Source organism: Pteropus medius, unplaced genomic scaffold (assembly GCF_902729225.1).
Source record: "Pteropus medius unplaced genomic scaffold, Ma_sr-lr_union100, whole genome shotgun sequence".
Classification (NCBI taxonomy): domain Eukaryota; kingdom Metazoa; phylum Chordata; class Mammalia; order Chiroptera; family Pteropodidae; genus Pteropus; species Pteropus medius.
Genome location: NW_024349801.1, coordinates 16,793,263 through 16,810,846, shown reverse-complemented (window position 1 = coordinate 16,810,846; position 17,584 = coordinate 16,793,263). Strand labels below are relative to the sequence as shown.

Genomic DNA, 17,584 nt, shown 5'->3' with positions numbered 1-17,584 from the left:
CAAAAACGTCATGGCAAATGCCATCATTTGACACAGGGATAAAAGGTGGTCCTCCAGAGTATATATGTTTTCATTAGCCATATGTTAGGTTATAGGTTGATTGCTTTCGCAGTGACTGAAATCGGGCTTATAGGCTCTTAAGTTAATCTTATAAATAGCATCGCATTCCCCATCACAGTTATCACTGTTAACAATATCATATGTGCCAGTACTGTGTTCCAAACACCGTGCCAACATCCTTCCGTACTCTACCCATTTAGTTCTCTCAGCACACCTGAGGGAAGGGTTACTATTATCTTTCCCATTTTGAAGGTGAGGAAAATGAGGCACAGACCCATCAGGTATTGTTGAAAGTCAATCGGCCACATAGGAGTTAGATCTAGATTTTAGACCCAGATACTCAGATAGTAGAGGGTCCAGCCTTAACTACTGTATCCTACTGGGTTGATCATTAAAGCAGAGGAGTGTTCCCCAGGCCACCTGGATTTGGAGGGATATGGCCTGACCTACTTTATTATTATTCCTTGCACTGATTTGAGCATTTAGTTATGGCCCTTATAAATCAATATATATCATATGAAACTGTGGGGTAAAATGTTCTGCAGTGGACATGCTCTTGGAAGTCTGAGTGTGAAGAAAGTTATATGGAGAGACGTGTTTGAGAGTAAGCCTGCAAAAGAACATGTGATTCACCTTGTAAATGATTCCATCGTTGTGAAATAGAAACATTCCTCGGAGCTCTTTAACTTTACATGTAATCTAGGACTTTTCTTGTAATTGTTGGCTTTGGTTCACGTGCACGTATGAGCGCCTTAAGCCCCTTGAAGAGATAGTTCTGCAAAGCACGTAGGTAGATGAGTAGTTCTCAGCTAGGAGCACATATACCTCAGTGGTGCGCACATGTAATACAGGTATTTCCTTTTGTAAAGTTAAATTTTTCCAAAGCAGGGAGATTCTGGCATGTAGTGGCCATTAATAAATGGTTACCAAGGTAAATGGAATGAGGTGGCATAAACAGTGTTTTCATGGTACTTGTGCATCTTTCAAGATATGTATGCATCTGAAGTCATGAGATTCCCTGTCTCCCTCTTGAAATTTTCTTAGTTCCCAAATTATTTTCTGATTCCACCCCGGGATGGCAGATTGCTACATTATTTTAGCCTAGGCTTATTTCAGTTTTATGATGAAGAAAATACTTAAAGCAAAAAGATTTCGGCGTACATTTAGTTTTATCAATAGTACGGTGATCTACTTGGTTGTCCAGAAAACTCTGGTGTTCTCACATGCCTCTTATGCTACCACCTCTTTTATTATCTGTTTTCTCAACTATCTGTGGTTAAACTTTTATTCGTATGTTCATATAATCCCCAATTTACATTTGAGACCTAACTGCCAGATAGACATATTCCCAGCATCCCTAGTTTATCTCTGGACACCTGAAAGAGCAGGTGTTTCTAGGCTTTCCTCACCATGCCAGCTTCACTCCATCACCTGCCTTGTCTTCTTTCTTTTTATGTATGCAATAATATTTAGTTGCTATTAACCCTCTGAAAACATTATACCAAGACATACTGTTCTCTAGGGAGTTATAAGTATGTCACACTGTCTCACTACTTTGAGGATGCCATCTATATTTTCAAGGACATTATACTACCACAGACAAGCCAACCTACTGCACAATCTGTGTCCTCTGCCCTTTCCTATAAGAAACTAATCCTCTGTTAGAGCTACCACTTTTGCAGGAAATTGCTACTTTTAAAGAAAAATGACTTTATTAACTATGACAAACAGTTAATGAAAACTTTCATGTTTAGAGCTATTACAAAACCTTAAAGCAAATACAGTCCTATAATTATCATTTAATAGAGTTTCTTTCTACTAGCTCCTAAAAGTAATTACATATTGAAGTAATCCAAAAGGAGTAATCACATTCCACATCCTATTAATAGCCTACTGAGTTACCAAATTTCTCAGCTGAGACTGTTTTCCATAGAAAACATGAGATAATGGTTTATATCATGCTGAGTAAAAGCATCAGGTTTCTTTCTCCTTGAGTGTTTACTTCCATTATGCCATGTAAATAATCAGGATTGTGTTTGCCCAAACTTGGCATAAGCACTCGGCATCTTTAGAAATATAAGGAGGAAGCCATCTTAATACACACGAGCCTTTTTGTTCATTTTATCTCATTCCATTCTACAACCCAAGCTTCAAAGATGACTCTGCAAGCAGCAGCAAAGTGGAAAACACTGAATGACTCTTCAACATTTAAATCCATCTTGGGCTATTAATATCGAGAAGGGTGCTATTTGGGCAGATGAAATACTGATCCACCCAGGTTTTGAGATGCATTTGCTTTGAAAATATCAGACTTATGGCATCTCTAAAAACACAAGAAACATGTACTAGATAAGAAAAGAGCTAAGAAAAAGAAAAGCTGAGAATAGTCCCTCACATCCACCTAGCTCTTCGTTAATTCATAAAACCTCATGGTCATTGTTTCACTTAAATCCTCAACCATCCCCCTGATATTGGCATCTTGAATATTTTTACCCCCATTTTCTAGCTAAGGAAGGAATGTGAAACATCAGAGACTTCAGAGACTCGCTCAAGGTCATGATGCCAATAAGTGAAATAAGTAAAAACCTAGTATTTGGAGCATTCTCTCTGGTGTACATAACACACTATGTTTTGAATATAAAGCTCATGTCTTTTCTAGTTAATTTTTTACTAGATCTTTGTTTACCCTGTAGTCAAATAATAACAATCTCCAGAAGAGGAAAAATCTGAAATTCAATTCAATTCATCAATCTAGATTTCCAGGGAAAGTGTCAAAAGAGGACAAACTGTACTTCAGTTTTAATTTTAATCACAGACATCATAATTGTGGTAAAATATATTTGCAGAGAATTTTATAATTTCCTCCTGCTGCATAATTAATACATATTTCTTGAAGGAAAATAAGAAAATACAAATAAGCAGAAATAAAATTTTAAATAATAGCTTGATGATAATATAGGATCTAGAAATAATCGCTATTTTTTGTGTACCCTTCTAGACTTTTTCTTGGCATATATTTTGGTCTTTAAAAAACGCAATCATAAAATACATGTCCACTTTTTGTCACTTACTAATGTGTGGTATATATTTATCAGCATTAATATACTTATTTCAACATTTTCTTCTAAATATCTTCCAAACTTCTACCTTGAGAATGTCTGATATCAGTTGACTACTATTGTGTAAGCACATTGTTTTCACATACCTTTGCCAAATATCTAATTATTATTTTCGAATAAACTCCTAGAGTGGAATTACTGGATCAAAAGCTTTTGATACTTACTTGACAAACTACCCATGAGAAATATTTATACTACCAGAAATATTTATAATACCGTTAGTAAAATAGGTGACGTCTCCTTGCTTCATATTCAGATCAACTCTAGATATTATTTTTTAAAACCATTGACAAATCAATAGGTGAAATATGGTCACATTTTAAAGTATCAATTTCATTACCAGTAAAGCTAAAAGTTTTAAATAAGGATTGATAATTGTTTTTTCACTTTGTAAATCTGCTATTCATGTCTTTTGCCCATTTTTTTGAATTTCTATGTAGTCATCAGTTTGCAATTGATTTATAGTCTCTTCCTCTTTTAATGCTATTAACTTTTGACCTGTCATAACTATTCCATAGGTTTATCCAACGTTTCCATGTCCTTTCAATTCTGATTATGCTGTGTTCTTAAGTATAAATGTTGCACTTCTGTATCAGTTCTTCTCTCTTTAATGGTACCTTTTAGCAAGGCTTTCTAGATCCAGAATGGATATAAACATTCACCTATCTTTTTTGTTCTTTGTTTTATATATCATGCTTCCCATTTTCCCCATTTATCTATAGAAAATAAATATACAACCCCCAATTGTTGGCTATTTCCTAAATACCATTTAAGACATAATTGGTCTTTTCCAACTGCTTTGTAACACCATCTTTCTAATCATCTAAGTTACCCCCTCTATGATTCTTTTTGCACTTTCAATTCTTCACATTTTATCTATTTACTCTAGTGCCAGTATCATATTCTTCTTTTATGGTTGCATACATATATATGTTAAAATGTCACAGATGCTTTCTCCACATTATATTTATTTTGTTACCTCTAGATATATTTAGAATTGCTTTTAAAGGTGACTGATAAGTACCTTTGTGAATTTTACTGAGTTTACCTTATTTATGGATTAAGAACTGAAAATTTAAAAATATTCTTACCATCCAGAAGCAATGTCTGACTTTCTAGTGAATCAGTTCTCTTTTTTTATTACTATCAGGGATGTTTTGTAGTTTATCTTTGTGCTATGCATTTCTTATTAAGTTTATGGCTAGCTACTTTATATTTTGGATGAAGTGGATTTTTAATTCATATTTTCTAAGTGATTTTTTTAAAATTGTCAATTATTACATCATTCCTAATTCATGGATTGAACTACTGTTTTGAGAGATAAAGGCACTAGAATACAGAAAGCTGGGCCCAGGACCCCAGGCTGCATGCTGTCCAGTGCAAAATAAATATAGTCCAACTAAAGTTCAAGGCTGATCAGATCATGGAGTTACTTGGCTATTAAAACATTGTTCAGTCATTTGAGCAGCAGAGGACAGTTTTAGGAGCTTGTGATTATTAGTTCCTATTATAACAACAAAAATACTCCTAGGATTTTCAAGTCAACAAATTGAAAGTGTAACCCTTTCCCAAATGTGCTTGCTCTCACATGCCCTTGCTTTTGCTCTGCTGAGAATGCACTCTTCTGCCTACTCCTCCTCTTTCAAGTCTCACCACGAGTGAAGTCTCTTAGGTGAAGCTCTGCCAAGTATCCCAACCCACGTTGGATGCTTCATCCTCTGTGCTCTAGGAACGCAGCATTAACCTTCAGTATTTGTCTTATCACTCTGCATTCTAAGCAATCAGTACCCTCTCTGTCTCTCACTAGAATATGAGCTGTGGGGGTATTATCTCAACATTAAGAAAAATGGGTTGACCAAGTGCATGAATTAAAATGAAAGAGTGGATGGAAAAACATGTAGCATGCCTCAGAAATTTCAAGGATTAGTTATTATTATAGAAAAAAAATCATTATGTTATGTCATAAACCTCAGGCTGAAAAAGTCTTTTGATGTTAGAATGTTCTAAAGGAGTAAATGCCACATCACCCACCCCTTCCATCCATTAATTATTCCATGAAGTTATATTGGATATCTAGGGGTTGGATCCAGGAAGAGGTGACCTTCAAATGTATTTATTTTACAAATATAACATTAGCTAAGATGGGCCAGTTGCAGATTGACTGAGCTCAGATACATGATACATTCAGAGTTAAGTCTGAATTGCTAAAAAAAAAAAAAATTAAAAAACAAAACAGAACAACAATAAAAGTTTGCATGAAAAGCAGATTTGACTGAATAAGGAGGAATAGCCAAGACAGATTCACCCTGATTGGACCAAATGGCAAACATGTTTTTTCTTTTCCCTATTTTTTTTTTGGTCTAAACTAAGTACATTTCTTTTTTAATGAGCAGTGCCAAATAACATTCAAATATACTCCTGGTTTTTTACTTTTATAAAGATACCCAAACAGATTTCTGTGGAACTTTTTTCCCCCTTTAATTGCTTTTGGCGGATCAAAATGGCAGATGTATTTTAATGCCCTGCCATTTTCACTGTGTAAATAATTATGTTCCTTTTCTGCCTGAAATCCACTGCTGCAGTTTGTCCAACACAAAACACAGTTTATCTGGGACCCCACCCCCTCTCCAACCAAACAAAAAAAGAAATGGGCCTTCTTGGTGGATCAGATACGTTATTTGTTCAAGGTCAGTGATTTAACTAATTCCTGTCATTTCTCAATTCACTAAAAAGACCTTAAATGTTTATATCCCACTTAATTCCTTGGTAGTTTTCCTTTTCATAAACCAAAATAAACTTAGGTAGTATGTTCCTTTCTCCTTCCCTATCACCATATATCTTGCATGTCAGTGTTTTTGAAAATGTAAGTTTCCGCAAACACTATGAGAAGAAAGGCGTTAAATGTGTATCTCTCTGCCATAAAATTCTTAGGTTTCTAAGAGTGGTTCTATATGGGACCTGAGTCTACCTGGATCCTCCTAGAGGCTATGACGGGGCCCATCTAATAATATAATTATATTGGGGACATTTGGCAAAAAAAAAACAAAACAAAAGAAACAAGAATCAATGTAATTTACATGCAATAGTATCAGGATTCTAGGGTCAGCTGCATGGTGATAAAAATATAGTGAAACCTAGAGGAGTTTGAATCCTGGTCTTTGTATTTTCCATGTTATTGTGAATAATTGCTTCCCTCTTTATTTCTCAATTTCCTTTTGTATAAAGTAAGGATAATTATATATTTTGCACAGTTTTAAAATTCTTTGAGATAAGGTATGCAGAAGTAAAAGGAATAAGGTTTGTACAAATTAGCAGCTCAATAAATGTTGCTTAATTGAATCTGACTCAACCTAAATAACAGGAAAGAGTATGAGATAAAAAATTGGAGATATTTAGCAGGAACACAGTCCACAATGCAGTCAGTAAAATCTGACTGTGTGGAAAAGCCAGGTTTATGCTGAGATGCAGTAAAAGGAATATCATTGAGGTATTCATTCTGTTAACACAAAAAACATTGCTACAGCACAAATATGAACAAGATAAGGTCCCTGCCCTCAAGGAGATTACTGGCTGGTGAAGAAGACAGACATTCAAACACACAATCTCCATAGACTGAAATGTGCAATGTGTGTGCTGTAGAGAGACAGATCATATGGTGTTCAGAAAAGCAAGAAAATAGAAATATCTGCACAAGCTATTATGTTCATCTTTCAACGGCAGCAATATCAAATATAAATGTGTAAACTTTAAAAATATTATTTGAAATCTCTATTATTTCAGTCTCTCAGATCAAAGATGGCAAATACTGGCATCAAAAATTAAAATCTATCTTTCAGACATCACAAATTTGAATATAAAAAATCTAAATAACGATGTTTTGTGTCATTGTGTAGCATGTATACTTCTGAAATTATTAACCCTTAAAACTCCATTAAGACTTTTGAGGCACACACACTATATATATATTTCACATATGTGCTTATGTATTTTTTTTCATTATCCTGATGATGCAATTGCCATATTTCCAGGAAAGTAGAGATAGTCCAGAGGAAAGTAACCAAATAATGATTATTCTGCTATGACTTCATAACTAACTGTCTTCAAGTACGTGGGGGCTTTTCATGTGGCAGACCTATCTACTTTGTCTCTGAGGTTTGAGCAGAAAGGGTAGAGGAGGTACATTTGGGTCAGAAGTGAACAAAATAAGAGCAAGGCTTGTCCTAGATTCTCCAGATCTTTAACAATCTCACAAAAAGGGCCCCAGACTGACACAGCTAGGCCTTTCTTCACAGGCTGACGGGTCTCTGATCAAGTCAGAGCAGTGAAGGGCAGAGGGGGAGGAGTGGTGAGAATAGCATCTTAAGAGTTTCAGGGAAGCATCCCTCATCTGGGGTGAAGCCTCCCTCCTGACATCTCAGGGAGAGTGGCATGTACCAATTCTTTGTAGCACTGCTTCCTCTTTTCAAGATGTTGACATGCAGGGGCTATGCCCACACACCACCTGTTTTGCTTTGCTGCCCACCTACCTTTTTTGGGCATAATCCAAGGTTAGTGCCCAGTCAAGCACTATTTCCCCATCATAATTTTCCTATTTATTAACTAATTTATTTCAATTGGTGGAATAAATGATGACTTTTAATAACCAATCAGATTAACAAAAATTAAAGCGATTTCCTGAAATATCATTGTGGATTATGGAACCCAACTTGCCAATAAATATCAAGGGTCACATCCTATGAACCAGTTATTCTAAGAAATTTATCTTAGAAAAGGGTCTGAAATTTGAAAACATTAGGTAAAAAAATGTTTATGTCAACATTACATAAGAGTTGAAAAAAACCGCAAGCAACCTAAGAACCCAAGAGCAGAATATTATAGAGAAATAAATGTTTTTCTGGTTTGTTTATTTGTTGGTTTTTTTTTTTTTTTGGAAAATTTAATAACATTGAGAAATGCTCAAGAGAGTTGGAGGAGAAAAACCATGACACTAATATCCTGATTTCCTTTTTTTCTTTTTAAACTTAGCATTACTTTACAAAAATGTCCCAGGTTATTCAAACATAATTTTTCTTCTTAATGTCAAGTGTTTGTATCCCTCCATTGGGCCACACCATCATCATAACCCTTATATTTGCATCTCCAAACTGGTACCATAGAAACAATCATTATCAGGAACCTTTACATAATGTTAGTGAAATGACAAAGGGCACAGGTAAAAACAGCCTAAGATTAAGAGTCCAGGCTGTAGACATAAAAATTTGAACCTTCAATTTACTTTCCATTAATAGAAACACTATGATTTGTGCATGGCATTTAGTTAGTAATTAATGGCCCCGTTTGCAAGTTTTTGCCTAAGTGGAGGTAGAAAATGGAACTGGTTCACTTGTCTGTGGCCAGGGATGAGAACATTGGGTGTCAGGATGAAAAACTGAGTTGCTTGAAAAACATTTTCTTACCTTGGGAAATCTGTTGCCCAGGACTGAAGAGCATAGACTGTTTTCTTACCTCTGGATGATGGGTCCTTCTGTGTGGGCAGCTGCATTTCAAGCGGAGATGATTTTTCTAGGAATTCACTTTGCTCTCTTTGCCAACAAGCTTCTCTTCCTCGTTAGTCTACTGCTAAAGAGAAAAGAGTCCAGAAGAATATGAATACTTACTGTACATCTCAACAGTCTGGCCCTGTGCTAAGTACCTTTATGAATGGCATCACATTCAACCCGAAAAATTATTACTTTCTTAGATAAGAATATAGAAACTCTAGGCATTTACCTAAAACATATATAAAGTAAGGGAGTTAATATTGTAAAAGATTCAAGATTCAAACCAAGGTTGACTTGACTCAAATACTAAGAGATTTGTTCTTTGGCAGCTTTATAAAGGAGAAGGATCTAAGAAATCTCTTTATAGAAATTTAAAAATTGATACATTTGTCTTTTTCTGCCTCGTGTTATTAACCAAGGAGCCAACTTGACACTTCCCTGAAAATGTGTCCTTATAGAACCTCATTTTTTTCCTTGGGTCACCCATAAACCTGAGGAATGTGTATGTCCCAAGTGAGGGCACTCTCTCAAAGACAGATAGGGAGTGGCTGGCTAATTATAATAATTTAGATGAAAGGGCAGCTATAGTCAAACTTAAAATGCAAAACTGATTTCCAGTATAGGGGTTTTGTTATTACTGTTAGTTTATTTCTTTTTCTAAATGCAAAACTGATTTCCAGTATAGGGGTTTTGTTATTACTGTTAGTTTATTTCTTTTTCTATTTGTTTTTTATGAAGTTCCTGCCGATTAGTGACTCTTTGTTAGTGACAGTTGAGTGGTCGGGTCGGAGTAGATCACAAGAAAACGAGCACAGGCCATACATAGCACTGAAGCCTCTGAAATGCCCCTCTCGAAAGAAAGCTCGACTTCTCTGCGGTGTTGGAACCACTTGGCTCTCGAGGGGAAATATTATATCCAGTGAAGCAGCATGGACCACCTAGGCTCGTTAAACACACTTCCTGTCCCACATTCCTTCTTCACCAGTTCGCTGGTCCTGGAGAATCTCAGTACTGGGTGTCAGGTGTTCTGGTAGAAGGAATCCTGAGCTCTCAGGAAGCACGGCATGGAGGGCCACCACTTGCTTTTATTACGTTATTTGGTTCCAATGACAATCGTGTGAGGCATGCTTGATGTTAACCAGTGTTCTCATTTTAAAGATGGACGAGCAAGTGAGGGGGACACATGACTCATTTTAAAGCAGGTAATTAGTGCGTGCCAAAGAAGGGGCTCTCAGTCCATTTATTTCCTACCTCTTGGGCTAATATTAAAATCCATATGCAAAACATGTTTGACTAGAAGAGACTAAAAAAAAAAAAATTTCTCATGGTTCTACTGATCTATCGCTCAGAGATTATAAGTGGTCCAGTCACCTGAGTACTGTGATGAGCTTCTCTGTAACAGTGTCAGTGTGCCTGTGAGGACTCAGCAATTCAGAGTATGAAACATCTTGAATTCACATGCTGGCGTCCTGCTCAGGTCCATGTTTTCCATTAGTGTTTGATTTTCATTTACTTAAGTGTGTAAGCCAGCCTGCTGTGATCTGGAGGCACAGTCTTGCATGGATGGCACGGTGAAGAATAGATTTTAAATTACGCCTTCCACAAATTTAAAAAAACAAAACCATTCAGGTCACATTTCCTCCAAACCAACACCATGGGTAACAGGGCGGGACCCCAAAGATAAACTAAGTAAAGAGGATATCATCCATATTTGAGAGGTACATTTGTTCAAGCGGTTTAATCAATTTGCTTTTTTTCTTAAATTTTTAATTTTCATTTTTTCATGATGTTGTTAGTGTTATTTCATAGCATTAAAATGGGGCTAGATATTGCAACTTAATTTGTGAAGGTCTTATTGAACTCAAAAAATTTGTGAAAAGGAAAAAACATCTTTTGAATTTATTATAGCTATGTAAATTTGCTAATTGTCATACATAGGACAGTGGTATAGCCTAGAATGAGAAAAAAAGTTAATATTTTATTTGACCACTTTATTTTTATCTTTTCATGATTTTCATAGTTTGTATAATTTTTCTCCAGTAATAAGAGCAATATATGCCAATCACCCAAAATTCAGAAAATACAGAAATGAGGGTTAACTCTTCTGCCTTGTTTTGACTGAGATGTTGGCAGCAAAGGGCAGAGAATCTGTCATCACCAGTCTTGCCAAAAGCCAGTGCATATCCACACCTTACCTTCTGCAATATTCAGAATATCTGCTCATTCCTCAATGAGACTGAATCTGCCTTTTATATATTTATTTTCTCTCACAGAGAATACATTTTCTTTAACCTAAAATATATCAATTTAATTTTGAGATTCGATTCTATTTTCCTATGACAAAAGCTAATCCATGGTACCGTCAATCCATTTAAAGCCTGCTAGCTTTTGGGCCATCATGTTGGTTATAACATTCTTATTGCTATGAATTACTGATTCTTAACTCACCAACAGAGGCAGGCCACATTGAGGATCTGTGTGTAGTGTGTGTGTGTGTGTGTGTGTGTGTGTATGCGTGCATGCGCATGAGCAAAAGAGAGATTCGATACCATATATTCAAAACTTCTAGTATTTTATAATACCAATGTTTTTTTCCCAGAGGCTAGAAAAAATATTTTTGTTGGTAGAGATATGCAGAAAACATGATGAGAAAACATTTGGGGGCATAGGTTACAAAAGATTGAGAAATGCATGAAAGCCGACATCTGGAATTTTGGTCAAACCTTTCCCAGAACACAGTTATGCCACTTGTTCAACAAATATTTATTGAATGTCTGCTGTATGTCCAGTACTGGAGAGAGTGGGATGAATCATATAAAACCCCCTATTCCCCTGAAGTTCACAGTCTAGAAGATGTCAAAATGGTGACGCCAGCAAATAAGGACAGACCATAGCAAGATACCAATTTCTGCAGGAATCTAGTGTCATGAGTCACAGAAGAGGTGATGGGAGAGGTGTAGGAAGGGCTCCCTGAAGAGAGACAGACGCCTTTTGGATTCAATTTTGAGGCTTGAGGAGTTCACCTGTCATGATAAAAGGAACAGCCTTGGGGCATTCAAACAGTTTTCCAGTAAAAAGTCAGTGCATCTGAAAGAGTGGTGTTTCGGAGCAGACGTGAGTTCTGCTTGTGAAGCTGAACTGGGATGTGTGGGAAGGGGTGGGGTGTGAGCCTGGAAGGCAAGGTGAAGTCCAGATTTGGGAAAGATCTGGTGGTTCACTCTGCAGAGCAGGGCTGTGTTGGGTGGGCCTTGGAGAAAACCTGGAATCGTTTTAAATAGGAGGGGTGACGTGTTCGATTGAGTGGCTGATGGTGCTTGAATTTCAAAGAAACTAGAAACCTGCTGCTGGGTTTATAAAATAGTTCCTCTTTAAAGGAGGTATTTTCCTTTAGGACTCATGGCTGGGTTCGTAGTTTGGACAAGGTTGGAGAGTAGACAGGAAATCTCTGAAAAAAACAAACAAATGAAAATTGGCCACAGGCTTGTCATGAAGGAAAAGTGCAAACAAGGAAAAGAGTTTTTTTTTTGTTGTTCTTTCTCACACTCACTTATGCATTTATTTATATGCTATACTAACACAGAGTATGTGGTCGAAGCCCAAACTTCCTTGTATTTGACAAAAAGGACAACACTCCAACAGAAAACAGTGTGGCTACCTTGCCAGTGAAGGCATTCTGTATCCACCAAATAAAAAAGAGCCAATTTCAGAGTTTCGTTCCAAAATGCCGAGAGGTTATTCTGTGATCCTGTCGCACCAAATGCCTGCGGCTTCTAGAGACACCTAGATTAAAGAACAAAGTAGGGGACATCCTGGCTGTTGACCTTGGTAATGAGAAGAGCACCCTCTAATCTGCAAGGCTGAATGCAAGCGTGTGCAGGCTGTGATCGGAGCGGTCTCATGTGAGAGCACACCTGTCTCCCTTCTTCCAACAGATAACACCGCAGGGGTGTATGCCCGGCGCGGAGGGTTCAGCCGGCAGAAGCAGGATTTGTACCTCCTGCCCATCGTGATCAGCGATGGCGGGATCCCGCCCATGAGCAGCACCAACACCCTCAGCATCAAGGTCTGTGGGTGCGACGTGAACGGGGCGCTGCTCTCCTGCAATGCCGAGGCCTACGTCCTGAACGCCGGCCTGAGCACGGGGGCGCTGATCGCCATCCTGGCCTGCATTGTCATTCTCCTGGGTAAGGTTTCTCCCCGCTCACCTGCAGGAAGGGCCTTAACCAGATACCTGTCTTTGAAACACAGATATTTCTCGAGGTCAGGCTGGTTTCCGGAACTGTGTTATATACTGTGGATACAGTGTGGGACAAAGAGGCCATGCTTGCCCCGTGCATTCTATGGAATGGAGAAGGGGCAGACAACTTGACAAGCAGTTAGAGCAGAGTCGGCACAAAGTTATAATGAGCCTATTGCCAGGGATCACAGGACTGCATAGCAGAAGCCACCAGGGGTGCCACAGGGGGATCTCAGGGAAGGTTTTACAGAAGAGGAGTTTAGGCAAAGACCTAGTACATGAGCAATGGATTGCCTTCCAAAAGGAAGGAAACGAATTAGAGGCAGAAAGAATAATAATGAGGCAAAAGACAGTGCATGAAGGACTCAAAAGTGGACGAAGGCCACCTAGCTAAAGCTGGATCTTGACACCACCTCTAATTATCACATGGGATATCTGGGTGCATGTTTCCGCTTATGGAGACCCCTGGGAACTTTTCCCTGCACTTACGAGCTGAATTAGGGGCCCCTCCTCTGCACTGCCATCCCATCTGTGGTTTACTCTGTAATGACAGGAATGTACTGATGCTAATAACACCTACCATTGCTTGCCTCAAGAGGTTAGGTCAGTTCTCCCAACATCTCAGAAACTGAGTGACAAAAATCAGGATTCAAATCCAAGTATGTCTGACACCAAATTGATGCTTTTCCCATTGAATAAACTTATAGAGCTCGGTTGCATAGGGAGGAGTCAGTGAGTTCAGTTCAACAGATTGTTTCAGAGTATTATCTGGGTACTGGATTCCATGTTTGGCCCTGGGGGATAAAAAGAAGAATCACTCAAGATCTTGCTGCTCGATAAGTACGTAGTCTATCAAGGACAGTTTATGCCTGAACAGATAAACGACAGAGGCACACGGTGAGTCCCATGATAGGGACATGAACCAAAGGGCACAAGAGTAGAAAATGCTTGACATTGACTGCGAAGGTCAGAGACATCTTCCTGGAGGATGTGACTTGTCAGATGCTGAGTTTTCCAGCTGATGAAAGAGGCTAGCTAGGATGGATGGATATTCCAAGTAGAGGGAACAGAATACAAGAGCTCTGAGAAGTTCACAGTCTGGCTGGGAAACCAGATATATAAACCATATGATAAGCATTCTGACGATGGTAAGCACAAGGGCAGGTTGGTGCATAGAGCAGGTGCCAATAGCCCTGTCAGGTGTCAGGATGGGATGCCAGGGAAGGCTTTTGTGATGAGAGATAAGACAGTCAGCCAAGCAAAGAAAGTGAAAGGGACTGGTCCGGGTAAAAGTGTTGTCAAGAACAAGGCACAGAGGAAGGAGATTGCTTGGTGAGCCCTGGGAGCCAGGTACAGTCCAGGCAGGTGCAAGCACTCATTCCTGTATCTCAGAGTGATGGTGGACTCAGAGAGGCTCTTGGACCACTTGCCAAATTCTGCCACAGACATTTTCTTCAGCTGAGTGTGTGGGAGATTGTTCTAATGGAACATAGTAGAAGCTCCTTGTAGGGAGGCAATAGATAAAGAGTTAAGGCTTGTCTAAACTTCCCTTATAAGCAGCTCTACTCACCCATCCTAGATTGCCTGAGCTTAGTGGAATTCCCTCTAAGAGAGGGGAAGAGGCAGAGTTTCTTCATCTGGAGTCCAGCTGATGCTATTGTCTTGTATTCAAATAAATGAGAACGTTTGTCTCACGGGGCCTCTATAAACTTCTCCTCATCTATGTGGTAGTTTGAAGAGAATCCAGCCATACTTATGAGATGTCTTACTAAGATAGAGTAGGGTCAATGCTCACCCCACTCCAGACGTCTGGGCAGGAGCCAGGCATCACCTCCTATAGAAAGGTCGGACCTGGGAGTCTCTGTACTCATTCATAACCTTGGAGAGGCAGCTGTCTTCCTTTCCAAAGAGAAACTGACATCGGCCATTTTTAGGAGGCTGCACTCCACATGTTTAGAATCTCCCGAACTCTTAGGAAGATGACTTCCAAACAGTGATGTCAGCTTCATTTGTAAGAAGCTGAAAATAGCTCCAACTTGCCAGTTTGTTTGGATGTACTATTTTCCTGGCAGCAGAGGAAGATCCAGTTGGAGGGCAGTTTTACACCCCTTTGTGGATTCTAGGTAAAGCTCTCATTTCATAGACTGGTTCCAGTTCTGAACCATGTATACGCTATGCTTTACAGGAAGCAGAGCTCTCCTGGGTAGAGTATCTGGGAATAGTGGACTTTAACCTATGCTCACTTTCCTTTCCTTTCCTTGCAGTCATTGTAGTGCTGTTTGTGACCCTGAGGAAGCAAAAGAAAGAACCACTCATCGTCTTTGAAGAAGAAGATGTCCGTGAGAACATCATTACCTATGATGATGAGGGGGGTGGGGAGGAAGACACAGAAGCCTTTGATATTGCCACCCTCCAGAATCCTGACGGCATCAATGGGTTTATCCCTCGCAAAGACATAAAACCCGAGTATCAGTACATGCCTAGACCTGGGCTTCGGCCAGCGCCCAACAGTGTGGATGTTGATGACTTCATCAACACGAGAATACAAGAGGCAGATAATGACCCAACCGCCCCTCCTTATGACTCCATCCAAATCTATGGTTATGAAGGCAGGGGCTCGGTGGCTGGGTCCCTGAGCTCCTTAGAGTCTGCCACCACAGATTCAGACTTGGACTATGACTACCTACAGAACTGGGGACCTCGTTTTAAGAAACTAGCAGACTTGTACGGTTCCAAAGACACTTTTGATGACGACTCTTAACAATAACGATACAAATTTGGCCTTAAGAACTGTGTCGGGCGTTCTGAAGAATCTAGAAGATAATGTAAACAGGTATTTTTTTAAATCAAGGAAAGGCTCATTTAAAACAAGCAAAGTTTTACAGAGAGGATACATTTAATAAAACTCCAAGGATATCAAAGTGGTAAATACTGTGAAGTACTTTTTCTCACACACACACAAAAAGGCAAATATTGAAGTTGTTTATCAACTTATCTAGAAGAAAACCACTTGGCATACAAAATATTTAAGTGAAGGAGAAGTCTAAAAGTGAACTTACAATGAAGGGAAATTGTTTATGTGTTTGAACATCTAAATCCTTTTTCTTTCTTTCTTTTTTTTTTTTTTGTCAAAGAATCTTCCACAAATTTAGAAAGGACAACAACAGTTCTGAGCTGTAATTTCGCCTTAAACTATGGACACTCTATATGTAGTGCATTTTTAAACTTGAAATATATAATATTCAGCCAGCTTAAACCCATACAATGTATGTACAATACAATGTACAATTATGTCTCTTGAGCATCAATCTTGTTACTGCTGATTCTTGTAAATCTTTTTGCTTCTACTTTCATCTTAAACTAATACGTGCCAGATATAACTGTCTTGTTTCAGTGAGAGGCGCCCTATTTCTATGTCATTTTTAATGTATCTATTTGTACAATTTTAAAGTTCTTATTTTAGTATACATACAAATATCAGTATTCTGACATGTAAGAAATGTTACGGCATCACACTTATATTTTATGAACATTGTACTGTTGCTTTAATATGAGCTTCAATATAAGAAGCAACCTTTGAAATAAAAAAAGATTCTTTTTTAATTCTGGGTTTGATTCTTAACATTGAAAAAAAGTATTTCTAATGACCCATTTATATTTCTAATTCAAGATATTGTGATCTTTCAATAACCCTATTTATGATCTGTTATAGTCTGCTGCTTTGTTTATTTAAAATCAAATATGTTTTGCAAATGTTTTTTCAGACAAGATTCTGTAACATCATGTAAAGCTTTTTTTTTTGTACATTCTCAGTGTAAGCTTTCTGGCTTCTGTTCACACACATCTTCTGAAAAAGTAGAATGCTAAAGATCTAGGTCAGTCTAGGATTTTGCAATACTTGTTATATAATATGCATTTATCTTGTATATCAGTAACTCAGTGGTTAAGAGATGAATCCATGAGGGAATGAAATGATCAGAACTCCAAAGTTCAAGATGTAGATTTTATGTCTCATACCGAGCCTTTGGGGTTCGGGGGACTGAAGAGTCAAAAATACAAATTTGCCACATGTAGTCATCAGACCTCCAACGTTATTCTATTTTTCTTTACTTTGATCTTGCCAGGCTCTCATGAAGACTCTAACCGTCAGAACTGCTTACTTTTCCTCCTGTAATTTTAACTTCTCTTAAAATAATGTGGCATTTTAAATTTTGACAAAAGAAAGAGCAATTCATTTCCAAACTTTTGTTTTAAAATATGCTTTGGGCCATAAGCTCAGAATAAAGGCAGGGACCATGGTGGATTCTGAGAGTTAATGCCATTGGATGGAGTATGCCTGTGGTCTCCTGCAGTCCCATCCAGCTGCCTGGGGACTGAGACTTCTGTGAAGGACATTTCACCTGCTCGGTTGGGCCAAAGGTCAAAACGTAGCAATACCTGGGGAGAGACCACACAAAGTCATGCTGCAAGTGCTTCCTCTTTCCCCCTAGACACAGGGCACATGCTTTCTCTTGGATTGCAGGCAATTTTTAGATTAGCTTTTTTTTTTCCTTTATCGTGAAAGTTGGTTTCAAGCATTTCTCGATATCTTGCTACATACTATTTTTATGACTTGAGTCAAAAGGCAT

At 38.3% G+C, this 17,584-nt stretch overlaps 1 protein-coding gene across 2 annotated transcripts in view; it reads left to right on the top strand.

Moving 5' to 3' along the window:
• Positions 1-16,559, top strand: part of CDH11 (cadherin 11) — a 135,158-nt gene extending 118,599 nt beyond the window's left edge. For both annotated transcript variants that reach the window (XM_039888876.1, XM_039888877.1), the window contains 2 exons: positions 12,652-12,903; positions 15,221-16,559. In XM_039888876.1, coding sequence (XP_039744810.1) covers positions 12,652-12,903; positions 15,221-15,717 — 749 coding nt within the window. In that variant the 3' untranslated portion in view covers positions 15,718-16,559. The remainder of the gene's footprint in view (positions 1-12,651; positions 12,904-15,220) is intronic.
• The last annotated feature ends 1,025 nt before the right edge of the window (positions 16,560-17,584 follow it).